Here is a 19,215-nt window from a genome sequence, read left to right as displayed (position 1 = left end):
GCAGAGCAGCAACTCATCTGTCACATAGAGAGAGACTCAGACAGTAGCCTGGGATACTGTCAAGGTAACTATGTGTCCCCAGATCCCAGAAATACAAAGATGTCAGAGAAGGACTTAGATTTTCCAGATTCTAAAGCTGCTCCTCTAGCCAATACACTGCACCATTCCAACTCTCAATAAGACAATAAAAGAATCAAGTAACATGATTTTAAACTTTTAGTCATATTGAATCGGTGGTCTTTCCGTCTGGTGGCTCATGAATTTCTTCTAGCTTCCTCTTATTAAGAAGGCTCTCCATAGGCAGCCTTTGACAGGGTTTCAGTGAAACTTGTAAGACTTGCATGAACTGATGCAGAGTGAAGTGGGCAGAACAAGAACAATTTCTATAATAATAACACTGTAAAAAATGAACTGCAGATCCCAGAGGATCAGCGATAACCATGCTACACACCTCTTGTCAGATAGGGGACAGGTTCAGGGCATCAATGTTTTTTGGACATGTTCAATCCAGAAATGTGTTTTCCTTGACCATGACTTCTTTTTTGATACAAAGGCTTTTGTTTTTGATGGTAGGGACAATGGCGGAAGGGGGAGAAATCTATTTTTGTTAACTGGAAAAAATATAATTTTTTAAAAAGCCTCTTTAAGGGAAAAAATGGCATTCAAAAGGTCTAGAGAATATTCTAACAAGAGCATAAGAAAGGTTTCACTTCAGAGATATATAAGAAACTGATTCATATCTTTAAGAATCGGAACTATTCTCCAAGTGACAAATGGTTCAAAGGATGTGAACAGGCAATTTTCAGGGCCAAAAATCCAAACTATTAATAAGCATGTGAAAAAATGCTTCAAATTTTGCACCCAATCAGATTGGCAAAGTTGACAATAAAGGGAAATGACAAATGCTGGAGGGTTATGGGAGAACAGATACATTAATGCTGTATTGATGGACCCATGAACTAATCTAAACTGTCTGGAAAGCACTTGGAACCATACTAAAAAAGTTATTAAACTGTGCATATCTTTTGACTCGGTGATGCCAATAGTAGCGCTATAACCCAAAGAGATCAAAGAAAAAAAGAATCCACGTGTATAGAAAGATTTATACTACCTCTTTTGGGGGTGTCAAAGAACTGGAATCTGAAGGGGTGCCCGTTCACTGAGAAATGGCTAAAAGAATTAGTATAAAAAGGTAATGGAATACTACTATTGGCCTTGAAGAATGCTGAAAGGGATGATTTCAGAGAAACTGGAAAGCTGTGTATGAACTGATGCAGACTGAAGTGAGCAGAACCAGGAGAATGACTTATCCAATAACAATATTTTAAGGGCAGCTTTGAATGGATTAGGAAAATGGGAGGACCAACCACAATTCCAGAGGGCTTGTGATAAAACATGGTTATTATCCCTTCCTGATAGAGAAATGACAGACTTGCAAAGTACAAAATGAAATGGAATTTCTTTGGACATGGCTGATGCAAGAATTTGTTTTGCTTAACTATACATTTTTGTAACAGGATTTTAATTTTCTTCTTTTCTCAATGAGAAATATAGAAGAAGTGAAAGGAGGATAAGAGAGAAAAAAGCAGATTTTTCTTTGAAAATATGTAATTAAAAAAAACAGTATGAGAGAAAAAATCATTTTCAAATTTATTTATAGAGTCTTTTGTTACTTTTTTGGTGGCCTTTTGATGATTACATGAACTGAAGATCTATTTTCAAGACCGAATTTGCATATGTCTTATTAAGATTGATTATTTGGGAAGAAAAATTAAGTTCAGTTCCTCCCATGAATCTTAACCAAACATTAAATGGATGGGGCAGCTGGGTGGCTCAGGGGATTGAGAGCCAGGCCTAGAGATGGGAGGTCCTGGGTTCAAACCTAGCCTCACATACTTCCTAGCTATGTGACCCTGGGCAAGTCACTTAACCCCCATTGCCTAGCCCTTACTACTCTTCTGCCTTAGAACCAATATACAATAAGGATTAAAAAAAAAAAGATAAGAGGGTAGGTCCTTAGGAAAGTACTTGTTCACATTCCCACATTAGCAAATTCATTCATTTATTATGACAATAATTTTTTATATCACAATGGAAGGCTTTAAGATTATTTTCCTCTTATTCAATGAATCCTTCATCACTAAAAAGAAAATGGAATTTGAGAGTGAGAAGGAACTTATCTGGTGTAAAAAAGAGGATTTGCAATGCATGCAAAGGAATCCATTGGAATGTTACTTTTGATTGACAAATGATGTCCTTTGCACGCGTTGCAAATCCTCTCTTTTACACTGGTCATCTAGTATAATGGTATCAAACTCAAATAGGAGCTGGTCCCTGGGGGAGCCACATAATGACTTAGAAAACCATAAATGAACATTATCTACATTAGACCGTATTTTGTAAAATTGTGTCCAACAGTTCCCACTTTCATTTGGTTCAGGCCGCACTGGGGCATTTCGTGGCTATGCGTCTGACACTTCTGATCTCTTGCAAACCCCTCCTTTGACAGATGGGAAAATGGAAGCCCATCCAGAGAAAACTCAAAATGCCAGGAATCAGCTATATCACAGCTTCCTTCCCCTAGAGCGGAATATTTTTTTGAATTTTTTGTGTGTGTCATATTTTTATTTATTTCCTTAAGCATTTCCCAATGACATTAGAAAAATCCTTTGCCTTCCATCTTGGAATCGATACTGTGTATTGGTTCCAAGGCAGAAGAGTGGAATGGGCTAGGCAATGGGGAGGGGAATTAGTGACTTGCCCAGGGGCACATGGCTATGAAATATAAAGCTGAATATTTTAATATTGTCTTTGGAGAGGGAAAAAAAATTCATCACGTGGTCCTGAAAGTCATTTAAAATAACATGTTTCAAACATTTGTACTTACTCTTGACAGCCTCCAATAATGCCTATTCTTCCATCTTGACCTTTATGCTTTTTGGAAGTTAGAGGGGGTATGATGTTTCTCACCAGCTGAAAAATATTCTCCATGTCCTTTACAGAGTGTGCTTTGTAGAGTGAAAATGATCTCTCTAAAACTAAAAGAAAAAGGAAAATTAATCACTATTTCAGAAGAGTAAGTTTTCATTTTACTGTAAAGGATGTACAGACAAATAAAACAATTCCCATACGTAACAGAAACTTTCGGAAAGTTGATGATTAAAAAAAAAAATTTACAGCTTTTAGAGTATTAATATTTTCTTTTTTTAAAAAGGTTTTCCACATACTGCTGTCATATCACTATGCCTAACACTTTTTATATAGGCTTTGAAAATTCCTGAGAATCCTCACATATTTATAGAACCAGTTATTTTTTTTTATATGAAACTGATATATACATTTTAGCTTTTGAAAACTATTTTCAACCAAGAGACCTTTTGAAGGACCAATTGAAAGTGCCTAGAAATAGAAAGGCCTGATATTTCTCTCCTCCACTCCTAAAAATCATCTTAAAAACATAAATATCCAGAGTCAGAAAACCTGAGTTCAAATCCAGCCTCAGACACTTACTAGCTGTGTGACCCTGGGCAAGTCACTTAACCTATTTGTCTCAGTTTCCTCATCTGTAAAAGAGAATGATAATAGTTCCTTCCTCCCAGGGCTGTTGTGAGGAACAAATGAAATAATAATTGTAAGTTGTTTAGCATATCATCAGGCAATAGTAAATAGTATAAAAGTGTTACTATTACCATGATGATGACAAAAGTCTTGTCTACTCAACATTTTGAAAGGTATGCCAGATAGTTCAAATAAGAATAATGAATAAGTATTTATTCACTGTTAAAACTAGGTATTCATTATTTCCCACCCTGAAAAGTTTTTCCCAAATATATTTCGAAAATTTGTTTGGATACTTATTATTCTAAGTAATAGAGAACAACTGGTGTTCCAAATATAGAGCATTCAATTTATTTTAATCTAATTTAAGTGGCATTTTAAAATCAGTTAACACTTCAGAAATGTTCTTAATTGGTCTTGCCTGATAGATTTCCTGTTGTAAAATAATTTGTAGCTCCCTCATCAAAAGAGTTTGGCCACAAGTTCAGAGAGCCCAAAGTGTCAACTGGGAAATACAGACATCACAAATCAGAGCTAAAAAAGAAAATGAATTTTGCAAACATATGTCTCATTTTTTTTTTAGGTCTCTGTGCCAAAAGCACAACCCCCTACAATTAACTCATTTGCTGAGAAAATGAAAAGGAGTTTTCACAAGTTCAACTAATGGCAGAAAGCTGCCAAAAGACTTTCTCCTAGAAAAGACTGGTATCATTTTTAGACCCTCTTCCAAGTTTATTTCATACTCATTTGATTTTTATAATCTAGAGAGAAGACATAATAGATACAATAGTGAAATTTAGTTGTTTTAGAGGATGTTGATAAAATATTAATTCAACTATGATCCTGTAATACTTTTACACACTTAAAAAACATTTAACATAGGACTCATTTAGAATAAAAAGATAAATACAGACAGGGCAGAGTAGAGTCTACTTCAGAGCCCAGAAGACCTAGGTTCAAGACCTGCCTCTGATATATTGGCTATGTGACCCAGGACAGGTGCCATAATCTCTCAGAGCACTGGGCAATAATTTTTAAGATTTTATTGATTGCACAGAACCATCAATACACATTTTTTACCTACATGCCAGGCACTGTGCCTGAAGAAAGTGCCAACAACTTCCATGGATAGAAGGAGTTTCCTCAACTGAGTTCTCAGCAAGAATGAAATCAGACTCAGTCCTTATCCCAAGTTCAGAGATAAACTGTTTCCCAAATCTCAAATACTCCCACCCTCAAGATACTCCCAAAATGACTCAAAACATGATTACTGTATAAGCCTTCAGATGTCAACAATTTGGTTCCAATAATAAACACAGCTGGCTAATTCCTCATTCAGTAAGTCTTTCATTAAAAATGGACAGACCCAATGAATTAAAAAAAAAAAAAAAACCTTTCCCATCTAGGTCCTTTCTTCTCCATTACTTCTAGGCTCATCACACAAAAAGTCTAGACGTTATTAGAGTCTCTGTCCCATCAGTTCCCCACAAGTCATTGAAGTTTTACACACAGACCCTGTGGGCTCTTCCTCCCTTCCCTGCTCCCAGATTTTTCCACTACTCGGACTACCAAAAAAAAGAGTGCATCTCTACACAGATGACTACTTTCTGAATAATTTTTTCCCCATGTGGAAGAAAAAACTTATGTTAATTAGATGTAGCTATTATTCCAGGAACTGTTGATGAAAAATTAATCCAGCTATAACCATAATAAATATCTTTGTAGGTATTTCACTGGGGACTCAAAAAAACCCAACAAACCATTAGCGTGTCATCATTTAGGATCAAATGGCACAATTACCAACTAATTAATAGTAAAGGCAAATTTTCAAGTGATGGATCCATGACCTGGAATGATCCAAGTAGAATCAATTTTATTAACTCTTTAAAGAATCCCAGTTTTCTTTTGTTCAGGAAAAGAAAATACAAAAATCTCCAACTTCCAAAGTTCACAATGTCACGGAAACAGATGACTGGGATCAGTGTTTAGCCAGTTTCACCAAAGTTCCATGGAGGAAGAAAGAGAGCAACCCTTAGGTAATTTAGGAGATAAATCTTAGGAGTTGTCAGACTCAAATGATGGAACTTGCCCAAGGTCACAGAGTCCAGTGTCAGATAGCTGGGACTGGAAGGTGAGATCTGAGCTCATCCTCAGGACTTTATAGAATTTTATGCACTGCAATGAAGTGTCAAACATGAGCTGTGGGTAGCAAAATTCACTGAGAGACCCAAACCAGATTAAAATGTAACTGGGAAATGTTTAACAAAATAAATGAAAATACAACTTCAATAATGTTCATTTGTGGTTTTCTAAGTCAATAGGCAACCCAAGGGATCCCAAGTGGGTTTGGCACCACTCTGGACCATACAAGGACCAAAAAGAGAGATTTATATCCATGCTCATTAACTCTTCAGAGATGCAAAAAAAAAAAATCTCTCCACATCTAACTATACTATATATTTTAGAAGCTATCCAATTTGATTTATTATGTATTTATACCAGCATAACAAGTGTTATTGTGTAACTTGCTATTGCAGTCTTGAACATTATATCATTTCAAAGGCAAATGCAATCACTGGACTACAATGACTATATAGTTACCGTGCCAGTTTTTTACAGAACTGCCAAAATTTGAAATCACTAGGAAAAACATTCTCTAAGATCTCTGATATTCATAGTATGTCATTCTACAGTACTGTTGTTCCTAAATAAAAAGATAAATGCTATGCTTAAAAATGTCTCTTACATATAATTCTTCCATCATTCTTATCTGAAAATAGACAATTAAAAAAAAGCAAAGAATCATGATCACACCAAATGTATGGCACAGATTAATTATTGAAATACCTCATTTTTTATAATGCTAATCTAAGGTCTAGCCCAAAGGTTTTTAATCTGGATCCACTGACCTCCAGGCACGGTAAATAGATTGCTGGGAGTGGGTCCCTGAACTAGGTTGAAAAAAAATTCATTTTTATGTTAGCTAACTTCTAATTTTCTTCAATTATTAATTTAAAAAACAAAACATTATTCCAAGCAAAAATCCATAGATTTTACTAGACTGCCAAAGTAATCTATGACACAAAAATGTGTAAGAACCTCTGCTTTAGCCTTTGGGTACATGAGGTATGCATAAAATCAGGTTTAAATATAATTGTTAAATGCTTCTCTACTCCAAGAGAGTCTTTGGAAAGTTGAATTAACTGATTAACTATGAAAAATGTCATATTTTCCAGTTTTCAAAAGCATGCTTCTTTCTGTGTATTATCTAAAAATAGTCCAGTAGTTTGTAAAGGTCACTTGTAACTGAAAAGAGCAATGTTTTCACAAAAAAATTTTATGGGATTATTAGATGGAAACGGTTACAGTATCAAGAAATTTCTGCTATTCATATGAAAAGAGGAGGAAATTTAGATATCAGAAACATTAACTTGCAAAACAGGTTTATCTTGACCACTATTATAAATAATCCTAATTAAAATATCATCTGAGAATAAGCTATTTATCTGTATTCTATTAAAGCATTTACACATGGTGGCACAAATATTATTTTTTACTTACTTTCAAAGTCTTAAAAATATACCAGTGATCTAAACACTTGTGACAAGTACTTCAATTTAAATATTTATAACCCTAAAAAATATATTACTGAAACACAACAGATGATAGCAATTTGGTTAGAATTTAATTTATTGCTTGATGTTAGCCTTTAACATTTATAACAAACAGCCCCTGATGAAAAATACGCTGAAAGTAAAATTTAAATTTGGAAACTGTCTTCTTATATTCTCAACTCTAACAAGAGGAATTAAGGAACACACCAGTGAGTAATAAATTTCTTAGACAAATACCTTCTGCTAGATTTAAAATAGGCTTACATTGTATAATATTTGCCTTCATTATTACTGATTTAAATCTCATTTGTTCTGAAAAATCAGTCATAAAAATGAGGCATTAACTATAAAATCAAATACAAAAAGAAACTCTATAAATCACAATCCCATATTCCTCTTCCCTCCTAGGACTAGAAAACCAGGGTCACTAAATGCTTTTTCAAAACAAAAATACTATAGCTATACTACAAAATGTAGTACCTATCGGTGGAGAAAGTGTTGCTGCCATAGCATTATAATTAATGTTCTCTCCATAGGTTGGATGGTTTGTTCTCTGAAGTGGACTGGGTGGTCTGGGCTGTGACCTTTGTGTCATGGCTGATGAAATTCCAGCTAACATCTGTCCCAGCACTTGTAACATTTGTATCTCTCGGGCATGTTCTGTTTCTCGACGCTTGTCCTCAATTCTAAGCCTCTGCTCTTCGTAGCGATAAAACTTTTCTTCTGTATCCATACTCTGTTGCAAGAACTTCTCCATCATTTTGTCCAGGGTTATGTTGGTGTGATGATTTTTTGATCTTTTCGATTGAGGCAGAGGTGCTGGACTGGTCTCTGCACTGATGCGCTTAAAACCTGAATCAAAAAGTAGATCTGAATAAGCACACAGGAAAAAAAAATCAGATTTGAATCAAGTGCAAGGGTAGCACAGTGGATAGAGTGCCAGACTGAGGACAGGAAGACTCCTCTTCCTGAATTCAAGTCTGGTCTCAGACACTAGCTGGGTGACCCTAGACAAGTCACTAGAGTGCCAGACTGGGGACAGGAAGACTCCTCTTCCTGAATTCAAGTCTGGTCTCAGACACTAGCTGGGTGACCCTAGACAAGTCACTTATCCCAGTGTGACTCAGTTTCCTCATCTGGAAAATGAGCTAGAGAAGGAAGCGGCAAACCACTCCAGCATCTCTAATAAAACCCTAATAGAACACAAAGCGTTGGACATGATTGAACAATCACAACAAGGTCATTTGACTTCACCTCAATGGAAATTTTTTCATCAAAACATTTTAATGATAATAGATTATCATGACTTCACTGGAAAATATGTAATAAGATTATGTGTTATATATGTTAGCCACTGTCAAATTTTCAGATATGGCTATGTGAAATAGGAGGAATTTTGTGACCTGCTCTAAAAAAAAAAGCCCCCTTTATCTGAGAAAAAAAAACAACTCATAGCCAATTTATATACAAATTTACCCTGCCATAACAGAAATGTTTTAAGTATTCTGGAGGAAAAACCTGTAGAACCAAGTCAGTGGAGGCATGAGGACAATGTATTAAAGTAAGATTAATGTCCAACTTGTCTTTTGAAGGAGGAGAGGGAGATCCTGCTCCAATTTTTAGAGCATAGTGTGTAGGTCAACAAGACACTGAAAAAATGTGTGGAAACATCTCTCCTTCAGACATACTTCATTCTCACTCACGCCAGAACAGTAGTTTGTGTGAGAAAGGTACAATCTCTAAAGATTTTGGTGCTTCAGCCTGAAAATTAAACAAGCCAGGAGAGCACTTTTCACCATCAGCTGTCAAAGGCTGTACATGAATGTTCATTTAAGTTGGCCAGTCAAAACTCTCTCAGTCACACTAGGTATTAAATCTACTTTCAGAAATTAATTGATTTGTATTCAGAAGTACTTTAATGCAGGTTTCCAGATGGGGCAGCTCAAATATCATCTTATGAGCAATATCATTATGACAACTTTAGATTTTAGGGAAAAAATCAAAATTAAACATCCTCAAATTAAAAACTGGGGGAGGGAGATAATGAACCAGAATTACATATGCCAATAAATCCCAACTCTTTTAAAGGTGTGACCTTTGGCAATCACTCCCTCTTCCTCCTAAGTGTGTCAAATGGTAACTTTTAAAGTTCATCAATTAATTTTGTTTTGAGAGTCTCTCCCAATTTTCCAGTTTGAAATAACTGGAATACTCCAAGGGGTTTGGCTCCAAACTTGGGCCAGAGAATCACTAATTTAGGCTTCTGGGTTCTAATTTTTTTTTAAATAAAAATTCCTTACCTTCTATCTTAGAATCAATTCTGTTTATTGGTTCCAAAGCAGAAGAGCTGTATGAGCTAGGGAATGGGGGGTTAAGTGACTTGCCCAGGGACACATAGCTAGAAGTGTCTTAGACCAGATTTGGCTCTAATTTTCAAAAATAGTTTTAACAAGTGAAAATTTTTGATGAAATCTTGAACATGTTCTGAGAATTTCCTACCAGTTAACTACAAAAAGAATGTTTAAAGCAAACAAAATTTCAATTAGGCAAGAAATATATTTTAAAGTGATCACTAGAATTGCTTGTCAACTCCAGGATGGGGGAGGAAAAAGGGAAGGGACACAGCATGAATCCTGTAAGCATGGAAAAATATTTTAAAATAAAATTAAAAAAATAAAGTGATGGCTAAAATATGACCTATTGAGGTTTCTAGTGATTAGGACAAGGTAAAAAAAAAAACAGCTGGTTTGGCCACAACCAAACTGCTGTTCTGGAAAAATGCTTTTAAGTCAGTTAGGAAACTCATTGGATTGACAAAGAATCAAAAATCAAAAGTTTCAAGTTGCCTTATTCAGTAATGTCAGTTCATACTTAATGTAATTTTTAAAAGGCTAAGAATAATCCCGTTTACATTCCTATCTCAGAGGAGGGCAAAGAAAACATTTAAATGGCGCTCACAGAGAAGCAAACATTAAATTTAAGACAAAGTGCAACAGTCTGGTGGTTAATCCTATTTAGCAATTTCAGGTGAAGGTAGTTAGAGGTGGGGAGCAAGGGTCGAACCTAGTAAAGCAAGAGACCCACGAGGTATCACAGCATCCCTCTTTGCCCGCGGACATGCCCCACCCCCAGCTAAGATACGCACTACATTTCCTGGGCATAGTACTCACCGCTACTGGGCGGCACTGGAATGGCGAAAGGGAGATCCTCCACTTTGATGGGGCGCTGGGCAAAAGAGGAGCATTCGCCCACCAAGTTCTCTTGGGAAGACTCCAGCCTGCATTGGTCCATCTTCTCGTCAACCACTGCTCGGCTGTGGCAGGAGCCCGAGCCGCCTCTCATGCTTGCAGGAGCAGGCACATCACCACCAGCGCAAGGGTCCAGCCCAGAGTAGTTAAGAGACCCATAGCTCAGGATGCGGTCCATCTCATTGTAGTACTTGCAGATCTTTCGCGCATGCCCGTTCTTCTGGAGGCCGTCCTTCGTCTGGTAGTACTGACGTTTTAAGCCTTTGATGCGGATCCGACACTGCTCTGGGGTCCGATCGAAGCCCATCTCCCCCAGGCGGCAGGCCACATCCCGGTACACATGGCCGTTCCGAAAGTTGCCTTCTAGAGCCGACTGAACATCTGCCTTGCCCCAGATGCCCAGGAGGGCTCGAGTCTCCAAGTCCGACCACAGAAATCCCCGAGTGTTGGTGATCATTATGTTCCGTCCTCTTTCCTCCCTCTCCCCAGGATGGGGTCAGAGGAAGAGGCTGGTCTTCCTCCAGCCCCCGCCCCAGGGTTTGGGAGAGATGCAGAAAGACACAGGTGGATCAAAACAAAAACAAAACAAAACAAAATGGGGGGGGGGGGGGGAAGACGGAGAAAAGATTCTACAAACACATCAAACCCTGAGCTGGGTTGCTGGCTGTCCCGCAAAGGGAGGTAAATAGGCAATTAGCAAAGCGTGAAGTTATGGGTCCATCCTCCAGGGTTTTTACAGTTCTAGCCGGGAATCCTAAGAGACAGGGGGCTGGGCCGAGAAGCAGCCTGCACCTCTCTCTCCACTAGCTGGGGGAGGAGGGAGAACAAAGTTTAAAAGGGGCGTGGAGGCAGAGGTAAATCTACCGGGAGATAGTAGCTAAGCACAGACACCCCCCGATTGCAGCCACCGCCGTTTTCTGCACCGCTTTTTCCCCATGCAAAGAAAACCCACCGTTTCCCCAGTTTATCAAAGATACATCCTAGCCTCCCCGGCCGCTAACCCTGCCACCCGGCTCCTGTAGGCGCCTAGCCCCAGGCCGGGCGCAGCAGGAAGCCCCTTGGTCGCACGGCTGCGGCTACGACATCGGCCCGGGCTGAGCTGGTTCTGTTCGCGGGTCTCGGCTCCGCCTCTGACTGTCTTCCTGCTCAGCTAGGCGGCGGAAGCGCCGCAGCAGCCCCGCGCATCTGTACGCGCCCTCCAGCAGCCGCGAGAGCCGCTGCCACAGCGCTCCGCCCGGTCCCCGCCTCCACCACCCCTTCTCCCAGAGGCGCGCACAAGGGTTCCCTCTCTCGGGATCTCCGCCTGCAGGCAGGCTGGGCAAAGCCGATTCATCCTCTCTCTTCCCCGCCCCCTATTCGTAGGCAGACACACCCCTTCCCCTTCCATCTCTCCTCCCCACTCCAAGCCCCAGAGCTCCGTCATTTCTCCGTACGTTTTACCTCAGCGCGCATAACCCAGCTCACGTACCGGCCCGCCTCCCTTCGGGGTCAGGGCCGAGAGCGCCCCGCCTCCAAGAAGTCCCAGAAAAGCGGGGCCAGACTGGCAGTGTCCCCGCGCACCCAGCACCCACCCACCCCAGGGACTGTGCACTTCACCATTTTCTCTCCCTTTAGGCTGCTCAAAGCTCTGAATAGAGATGCCGCTGGGTTCTTGGGAAGAGGTTGTGCCGAAGGAGGAACGAGAACATAGGAGAGGGGATGGAGGCTAATCCGAACTGGAGCGCACACCCCTTTCCCCACCGTCCATCCCCACCTCCCCAACGCCACTCACTCTCCTACCCCCCCCCCCCCGGCCGAAATCTGCAGCTGGAGACTGCTCCAGCGCTCCCTCCCCTCCCCCGCACTGCCCTAGCAGGCCCTTCTGGTCCGGCTCCGCCACAAATGGGGCACCTGCTTTCCTCCTCCCACCCCCAGCCCCCGTGAGGCAGCACAGCTCTAGCTGCGTATACCTGAATCCAGGGGCAGCCAGTGACAGATGAGCAGAGCCGAGAGCACCGCTGCCGCAGCTGCTAGCGCGACCCCCATGGCTCCAGCCCTCGTTTCTCCCCAAATTATCATTTTCAGGAGACAGTGAATCAAGACAGAATGGTGTTTTTCTTATTTTCTTTTTTTTTCTTTTTAAACACACAGGCTCAAATCCCCTCCCTCTATCGGGGCCTGAATCCTCTCTTACCTCTTTGACCAGCTGAGAGGCTGGGACCAAGTGGGGCTAACAAACCACAGAAGCCTTTGATCACGATCATGGGGACGCTCTTCCGGGTTTGCTGCTGTCCAAACCCTGCCAGCAGGAAGCACGTTCCCCACACCGGGTCTCTGGGTCTTTTCTCTGGCTCTCCCACAGAGGGAGTTCAGCCTCCGACCCACTCAGCCAATCACTACCTCCCAACCTTCGCGATTGGCACCGCAGACACAAACTATCCGAGCGTTCGCAATGAATAAGCCTCTCCTAGAGAGTATTTCTAGTGAAACTCCTCGCGGACCTGTAAGCCGCGGCCGCGTTCGTTGGTTCTCTTTTGTGGTTTTTCTTTGCCAGGTTAGTTTGGTGACTTGTTCGGTGTTTTGTCTGGGGGGAGGGGGGCAGGGAGTGTGTGTAGAAAGCGGAAAGTGAGTGGGGGATGGGGAGGGCAGCTAGGTGGCTCCCTAGCTTGAAAGACTGGACGTCCCGGGTTCAAACGTGACTTCCGACGCTTCTTAGCGGTGTGACCCGGGGCAAGTCCATTAACCCCACTGACTAGCCCTTACTGTCCCTTCTGCCCTGGAATCAATACTTAGCAGTAATTCTAAGACTTGGAAGATAAGGGTTTAAAAAATAAAAGAGGAAGGAAGGAAAATGAGTAGGAAGAGTTAATGTTGTACAAACCGGTGCTTGCAGAGAATTCTGTCAACAACGATTTATTAAGCATCTACTCTAGGCCAGCCACTGAGCTAACAGCTAGGAATGCAAATACACTCCGAAAGGCAGGTCCGGTCCTCCCGGGGCTTGCTAAGGAGAACAACTTGTAGATAAATAGGTACATAGATAAGCAAAGCGTAGAAGTAAGGCCGAGAACAATCCTGGAAAGCAGGTGCTAGTATTATCCTCATTTAACAGAAGAAGAAACCGAGGCCCACCGAGGCTCAATGACTTGACCTAGTCACCCAGCCAGCAAGTGTCTGAGACTAGATTTTTAACTCCGAGGGCCAACAGGACCAAGTCCAGCCCCTTAGCAATTAATAAGGGGGGGGGGTAATTAGCACCCAGAAGGAAGCGGAAGGGGAGGAAGGAAAGAAGGGGTCCGTCGGGGAGGGTGGCGAGGAGCACAGCCTGGAAAGGACCAGGAGGTCCTCTTAGGATGCTCTTAGCATCCTCCTTCCAGTGGAGGCTCTAAAAGGAAGAAGTGGCCACAAGGGCAGAGGGCACGTCCAGTGTGAGAAGTCCAGAGCTGCTGCTACCTTCCAGATACGGTCTGAGAAATTCCAGAGTCAGGAATGCGGCCTAGAAAGGAATATGAGTATTTGGGGGAAACCGAGTCAGATGCTTGAACATTTATTTATTGCATGCTTTATCTAAACCAACCCACAACCTCAGGTTTCTGTTGGAAAAGCATCCCCATTTCCCGGCATCAAGAGAGTTTTACAGCGCTGACTTGTGTTTTTTTCTTAGCTTGCATTTTAGTTAAAATGAAGAGTTCATCACAATTTATAACAAAAGCAAACGTGTACTTTAAGTAAAAATAGCGAATGATATTAGAAATAATCGCTGCATTGGATTCCTTGTCAAAGGGCCAGAAGACACCTGGGTATTCGTGGCCCTATTCTGATTAAAATTCTCTGGGGATCATAGCTTACTTTTATAATTATTAAATAATAAAAAGTGGGCCAGAAAAAGAAGGGAAAAGCACAAGCCAGAGCCACCGGCTAGCTCTCATAGCCCCCTCCTCCGTGAGCACACCAGGCACTTCCTCAGTGGTGGCTCCAGGGCCAGGGAGGGACTTCTTGGCCCTTCTACCAATTTAGGCTGTTCGACCCCGACTTTGATTGGCAGATTCAGGTCTCAGTCTGGGCAAGAGGCGGGTCTTCTGGGCATCAAGAGTGACCACTTATAGGTTCTGATCTAGGACACGGGTAATACCCAGTGGAATTGCATGTGGGCTATGGGAAGGGTGGGGGCAGGGGAAGAAGGGATAGAATAGGATTTTTGTAACCAAGGAATAATGTTCTAAATTGACTAAATAAAATTTTTAAATTAAAAAAATGAAAAGACTATGTCAATCTAAAAAAAAAAAAGAGTGACCACTTGACGTTCTGAAAGGCCTCACAAGGCATACCTGGTGTGTAGACAAGAGGAAGGACTCCATCCCTGGCCCAGACAGAGATGGCTCAGAGCTTTGGCCCTAAGGTTTTGTTCCCTTTTGCTTTAAAATCAAAAGGTTGTTTGGGGGTACCAAAAAGGGGTTTGAATTAATATTAACTTTCCATGGCCTCCAGTGCCAGTCGAAAGTCCTCTCCTGCTCTCATCTGCCAGAGGGGACATTCAGTCAGCACTGGGGAACATACTTGATAAGCCCTTTCCCCCAGTGTGGGTTCTGGGTGTCCCTCCCCCCCCCCCAGCCACCTCTTTATGCCGTTGTTTGGTGTTATCACCATTAATCTTTCTTTCTCTTTTTTTTAAACCCTGACTTTCTGTCTTAGTAACTCTAAGAGGAGGGCAAGAGACAGGCAAACAGAGCTGTGACTTGCTCAGCATCACACAGTTAGGAAGTGTCTGAGGCCAGTCTTAAACCAGAATCCTCTCCACTGTGCCACCAAGCTGTCCCACCATTAATCTTTCAACTAAAGGCTCCTCTTCTGTCACCTCCCACCAGTGGGAGAGAAATCAAAGCTAGTTTACTATATCTAGACTTTGATTTGCCCTTTGTTTTCCATTAAACAAATGGATGTATTTATATAAGAATTATTATTGAATGTATCCAATCATTTTTATTATTTCCTCAAACTAACCCAGATTACCTACCACCAAAGTCTCTGGGTTCTCTACCATACGGGTGAAGCTAATAGCAAGTAGCTTCCTTGGATGGGTTGCTTACATTTTTAAATTGGAGTCACTCCTCTTTTCCACCACCATTTTTCTGCTGCTGCTCACTCATTGGCTACATCCAGAGGGTAAAGATCCCAGTCTATCCACAGCGAAGACTCCATGGACTGGCGAAAACTGAACTGGTGAATGGTGAGAGAAATGACGTTCCTTCCCCTGCTCCCCCTCTTTTACTGTGGACTCTGAGAAATGAGCCCAGGGGGTGGTATTTCTCTTCTGTTTGTCTTCTTCCATTTTGGGGTGCCTGAGGTGATGGCGGAGGGCCCCAGAAGTAAGACCTACGGTGAGGTGACCGTGGAGCCAGCTAGCCCACCCCAGAGGCCAAGAGAAGCCAGGATGCTTCAAACTTGAGCTGGAGGCAGGTTTTAGATGTAGAGCTGGGGCTGCTCCTTGGGAAGCAGGCTAATTCATCTGTGGAATGGCCATGCCCTCCCCAAAGACTGAGATGGCAGGAAGGGAGGAAGATTATGCCCCTGTGTGTTGGCATGCATTAAGCTCCTTGGTAGGCAAACTGGACATGCTCAAAATCCCCTTCAAAGGCATTTTCATTTTAGGTGAACTGGACATGCCCAGAGAAGCCCAAATGATATGTCAATAAAAAGGGGGAGGGGTTTTGTTTTTTAAAAGGGGGGGGGGGCATGAATAAAGCTAAACCAATAATGGAGAAGGACAAATAAAAGAAGAGCACATGAAGAATTATGATCATAGTATCCCTGAACTCCGGATTCAATGCAGGACTTTGGTTTTAGAGTCTAAGAAAGTTTTGTTTTGTTTTGTTTCACCATTCTCCATTTGTTTTAGTCTAATAAAAGCTTTTTTTGTTGTTTTGTTTCACCATTCTCCATTGGTTTTAGTCTAAGAAAGTTTTCTTTTGTTTCACCATTCTCCATTGGTTTTAGTCTAAGAAAGTTTTCTTTTTTGTTTCACCATTCTCCACAGGTTTTAGTCTAAGAAAGTTTTCTTTTGTTTTGTTTCACCATTCTCTACAGGTTTTAGTCTAAGAAAGTTTTCTTTTGTTTCACCATTCTCCATTGGTTTTAGTCTAAGAAAGTTTTCTTTTGTTTTGTTTCACCATTCTCCATTGGTTTTAGTCTAAGAAAGTTTTCTTTTGTTTTGTTTCACCATTCTCCATTGGTTTTAGCCTAAGAAAGTTTTCTTTTGTTTTGTTTCACCATTCTCCACAGGTTTTAGTCTAAGAAAGTTTTCTTTTTTGTTTCACCATTCTCCACAGGTTTTAGTCTAAGAAAGTTTTCTTTTGTTTTGTTTCACCATTCTCTACAGGTTTTAGTCTAAGAAAGTTTTCTTTTGTTTCACCATTCTCCATTGGTTTTAGTCTAAGAAAGTTTTCTTTTGTTTTGTTTCACCATTCTCCATTGGTTTTAGTCTAAGAAAGTTTTCTTTTGTTTTGTTTCACCATTCTCCATTGGTTTTAGCCTAAGAAAGTTTTCTTTTGTTTTGTTTCACCATTCTCCATTGGTTTTAGCCTAAGAAAGTTTTCTTTTGTTTTGTTTCACCATTCTCCACAGGTTTTAGTCTAAGAAAGTTTTCTTTTGTTTTGTTTCACCATTCTCCATTGGTTTTAGTCTAAGAAAGTTTTCTTTTGTTTTGTTTCACCATTCTCCATTGGCTTTAGTCTAAGAAAGTTTTCTTTTGTTTTGTTTCACCATTCTCCATTGGTTTTAGTCTAAGAAAGTTTTCTTTTGTTTTGTTTCACCATTCTCCACAGGTTTTAGTCTAAGAAAGTTTTCTTTTGTTTTGTTTCACCATTCTCCATTGGTTTTAGTCTAAGAAAAGCTTTTTTGTTGTTGTTTTGTTTCATCATTCTCTACAGGTTTTAGCCTAAGAAAGTTTTCTTTTGTTTTGTTTCACCATTCTCCAATGGTTTTAGAGTCTAAGAAAGGGTTTTTTTGTTTTGTTTTGTGTTTACTGTTCTTCAGTGGTTTTAGAGTCTAAGAAAGGGGTTTTTTGTTTGTTTTTTACCATTCTCCAAACTTTCTCAATGGGTCAGGATGCCTAGAGAGATTCCCAAGAAAGAATCTTCAAGAGACAAGCAGCACTATGCCCTCAACACCATACCACTGAAGCTGGCATTTCTTTCTCTTGCTGTGCTAAAGAAACAAGCATTTAAAGGCATATTGCATTATGAATCTCCTGCCATAGGAACTGGCTTTCAATTACATATAAATGTTGCAAATGCTCTTGCTACTTATTTCCTTTCATCATTATTTATTTTGTTTTATGTTTTAAATTTTTTAATTATATTTTTAAAGCCCTTACCTTCCATCTTAGAATCAATACTGTGTATTGGTTCCAAGGCAGAAGAGTGATAAGGGCTGGGCAATGGGGGTTAAGTGACTTGCCCAGGGTCACACAGCTGGGAAGTGTCTGAGACCAGATTTGAACCTAGGACCTTCCGTCTCTAGGCCTGACTCTCAATCCACTGAGCCACCTAGCTCCCTCCTATTTTATATTTTCAATGCTTTTGCTATTGGATTTGTGTCTCCTATATGAGCTCCTTGAAGGCTGTTGAATTGAATGAAATTGAATTATATGGCCTCTATAGTTGATTGAATGGGGGCTCCAACTACCAGATGCATGACTGATTACCCAGAAGAGCCACATTGAAGCCTTGTCTTTTCCTCTCTTATTACACATTGTTCCTGTTCACACTCTCTCTGATACTGCTAGAACTAGTCTTTGTGCTGGTCCTCCCATGGGGCACCTTTGCCCAGACAACAAGGAAGAGTACAGTGTCAGGCACTGTGCTAAGCACTTCACCATTATTATCTCATTTGATCTTTTAACAACCCAGGAATGTAGGTGCTATTATAGCCCTCATTTTACAGATAAGGAAACTGAGGCATACAGAGATTAATTGATTTGCCCAGGGCCACACAGCTAGTAAATAGCTGAGGCTGGATTTGAACTCATATCTTCTTGACTCCAGGCCCAGTGCTTTGTACATGATGCTGCACCCTAGATTTAATGGAAATTCATAGTTTCAGATACAATTCTCTCTATTTTGCTTTGTATATAGGAATGCTCATTTTATATGTTATTTGTTAAATTCAGAATTTAAAAATTCAATGAAAAACATTTTAAAGTCACTTTATCTCTCTAGGTTGCAATTTCTTTAACTGTAAAATGGGAATAGTGAACTAGACAAACTCTAAAGCTCATTCCAGTCCTGATTCTATGTTCATATAATAGAATTGCTAAGTGATGTCAATCAATTGATCAATAAACATTTTGAATTTAATCCCTATTTAAATGGGGATACAAAAGAGGAAATATTCTTTGGCAATTATAATTTTATTATAACTGTTTAGTCATTTTTCCATCATGCTCATCTCTTACTGATCCCATTTTGAGGTTTTCTTGGCAAAGATCCTGGAGTAGCTTGCCATTTCCTTCTTCAGCTCATTTTATAGATGAGGAAACTGAGGCAAACAGGATTAAGTGACTTGCCCAGGGTCACAATGCCAGTCAATATCTGAGGCCAGATTAAAATTATATTCCTGACCTCAGGCCCAGTACTCACCCTAGCAAAAAAAGAAGAGAAAAACAATACCTAATTAGACATGATCAGACAGCTTCAAATTGTGCAGATTTATGATATGAAGTTATATGCTCAACAAATACAGATATTTTATTTTATGTCAGCTTTGTTCAGGAGATTTGATTTTTTATTGATACAATTGAAATAAAGATAGATGTTGTT

General features: G+C 40.5%; 1 protein-coding gene across 4 annotated transcripts in view; it reads right to left on the bottom strand.

Moving 5' to 3' along the window:
* The window catches only part of NAXD (NAD(P)HX dehydratase), a 74,952-nt gene extending 61,969 nt beyond the window's left edge, over positions 1-12,983 (bottom strand). Inside the window, exons 1-3 of one of the 4 annotated variants that reach the window (XM_007501290.3) lie at positions 10,343-12,149; positions 7,653-8,024; positions 2,888-3,038 (exon numbers count right to left, since the gene is read on the bottom strand). In XM_007501290.3, the coding sequence (XP_007501352.2) occupies positions 2,888-3,038; positions 7,653-8,024; positions 10,343-10,877 (1,058 nt within the window). In that variant the 5' untranslated portion in view covers positions 10,878-12,149. Of the gene's footprint in view, positions 1-2,887; positions 3,039-7,652; positions 8,025-10,342; positions 12,150-12,369 lie in introns of those variants that run through there. The other 3 variants (XM_007501291.3, XM_001374961.5, XM_007501292.3) reach the window with 3 other exon arrangements.
* Between the last annotated feature and the right edge of the window lie 6,232 nt (positions 12,984-19,215).

This window comes from Monodelphis domestica, chromosome 8, assembly GCF_027887165.1.
Source record: "Monodelphis domestica isolate mMonDom1 chromosome 8, mMonDom1.pri, whole genome shotgun sequence".
Taxonomy (NCBI): domain Eukaryota; kingdom Metazoa; phylum Chordata; class Mammalia; order Didelphimorphia; family Didelphidae; genus Monodelphis; species Monodelphis domestica.
The sequence above is the reverse complement of the archived record's forward strand: the minus strand, read 5'-3'. Positions and strand labels throughout refer to the sequence as shown.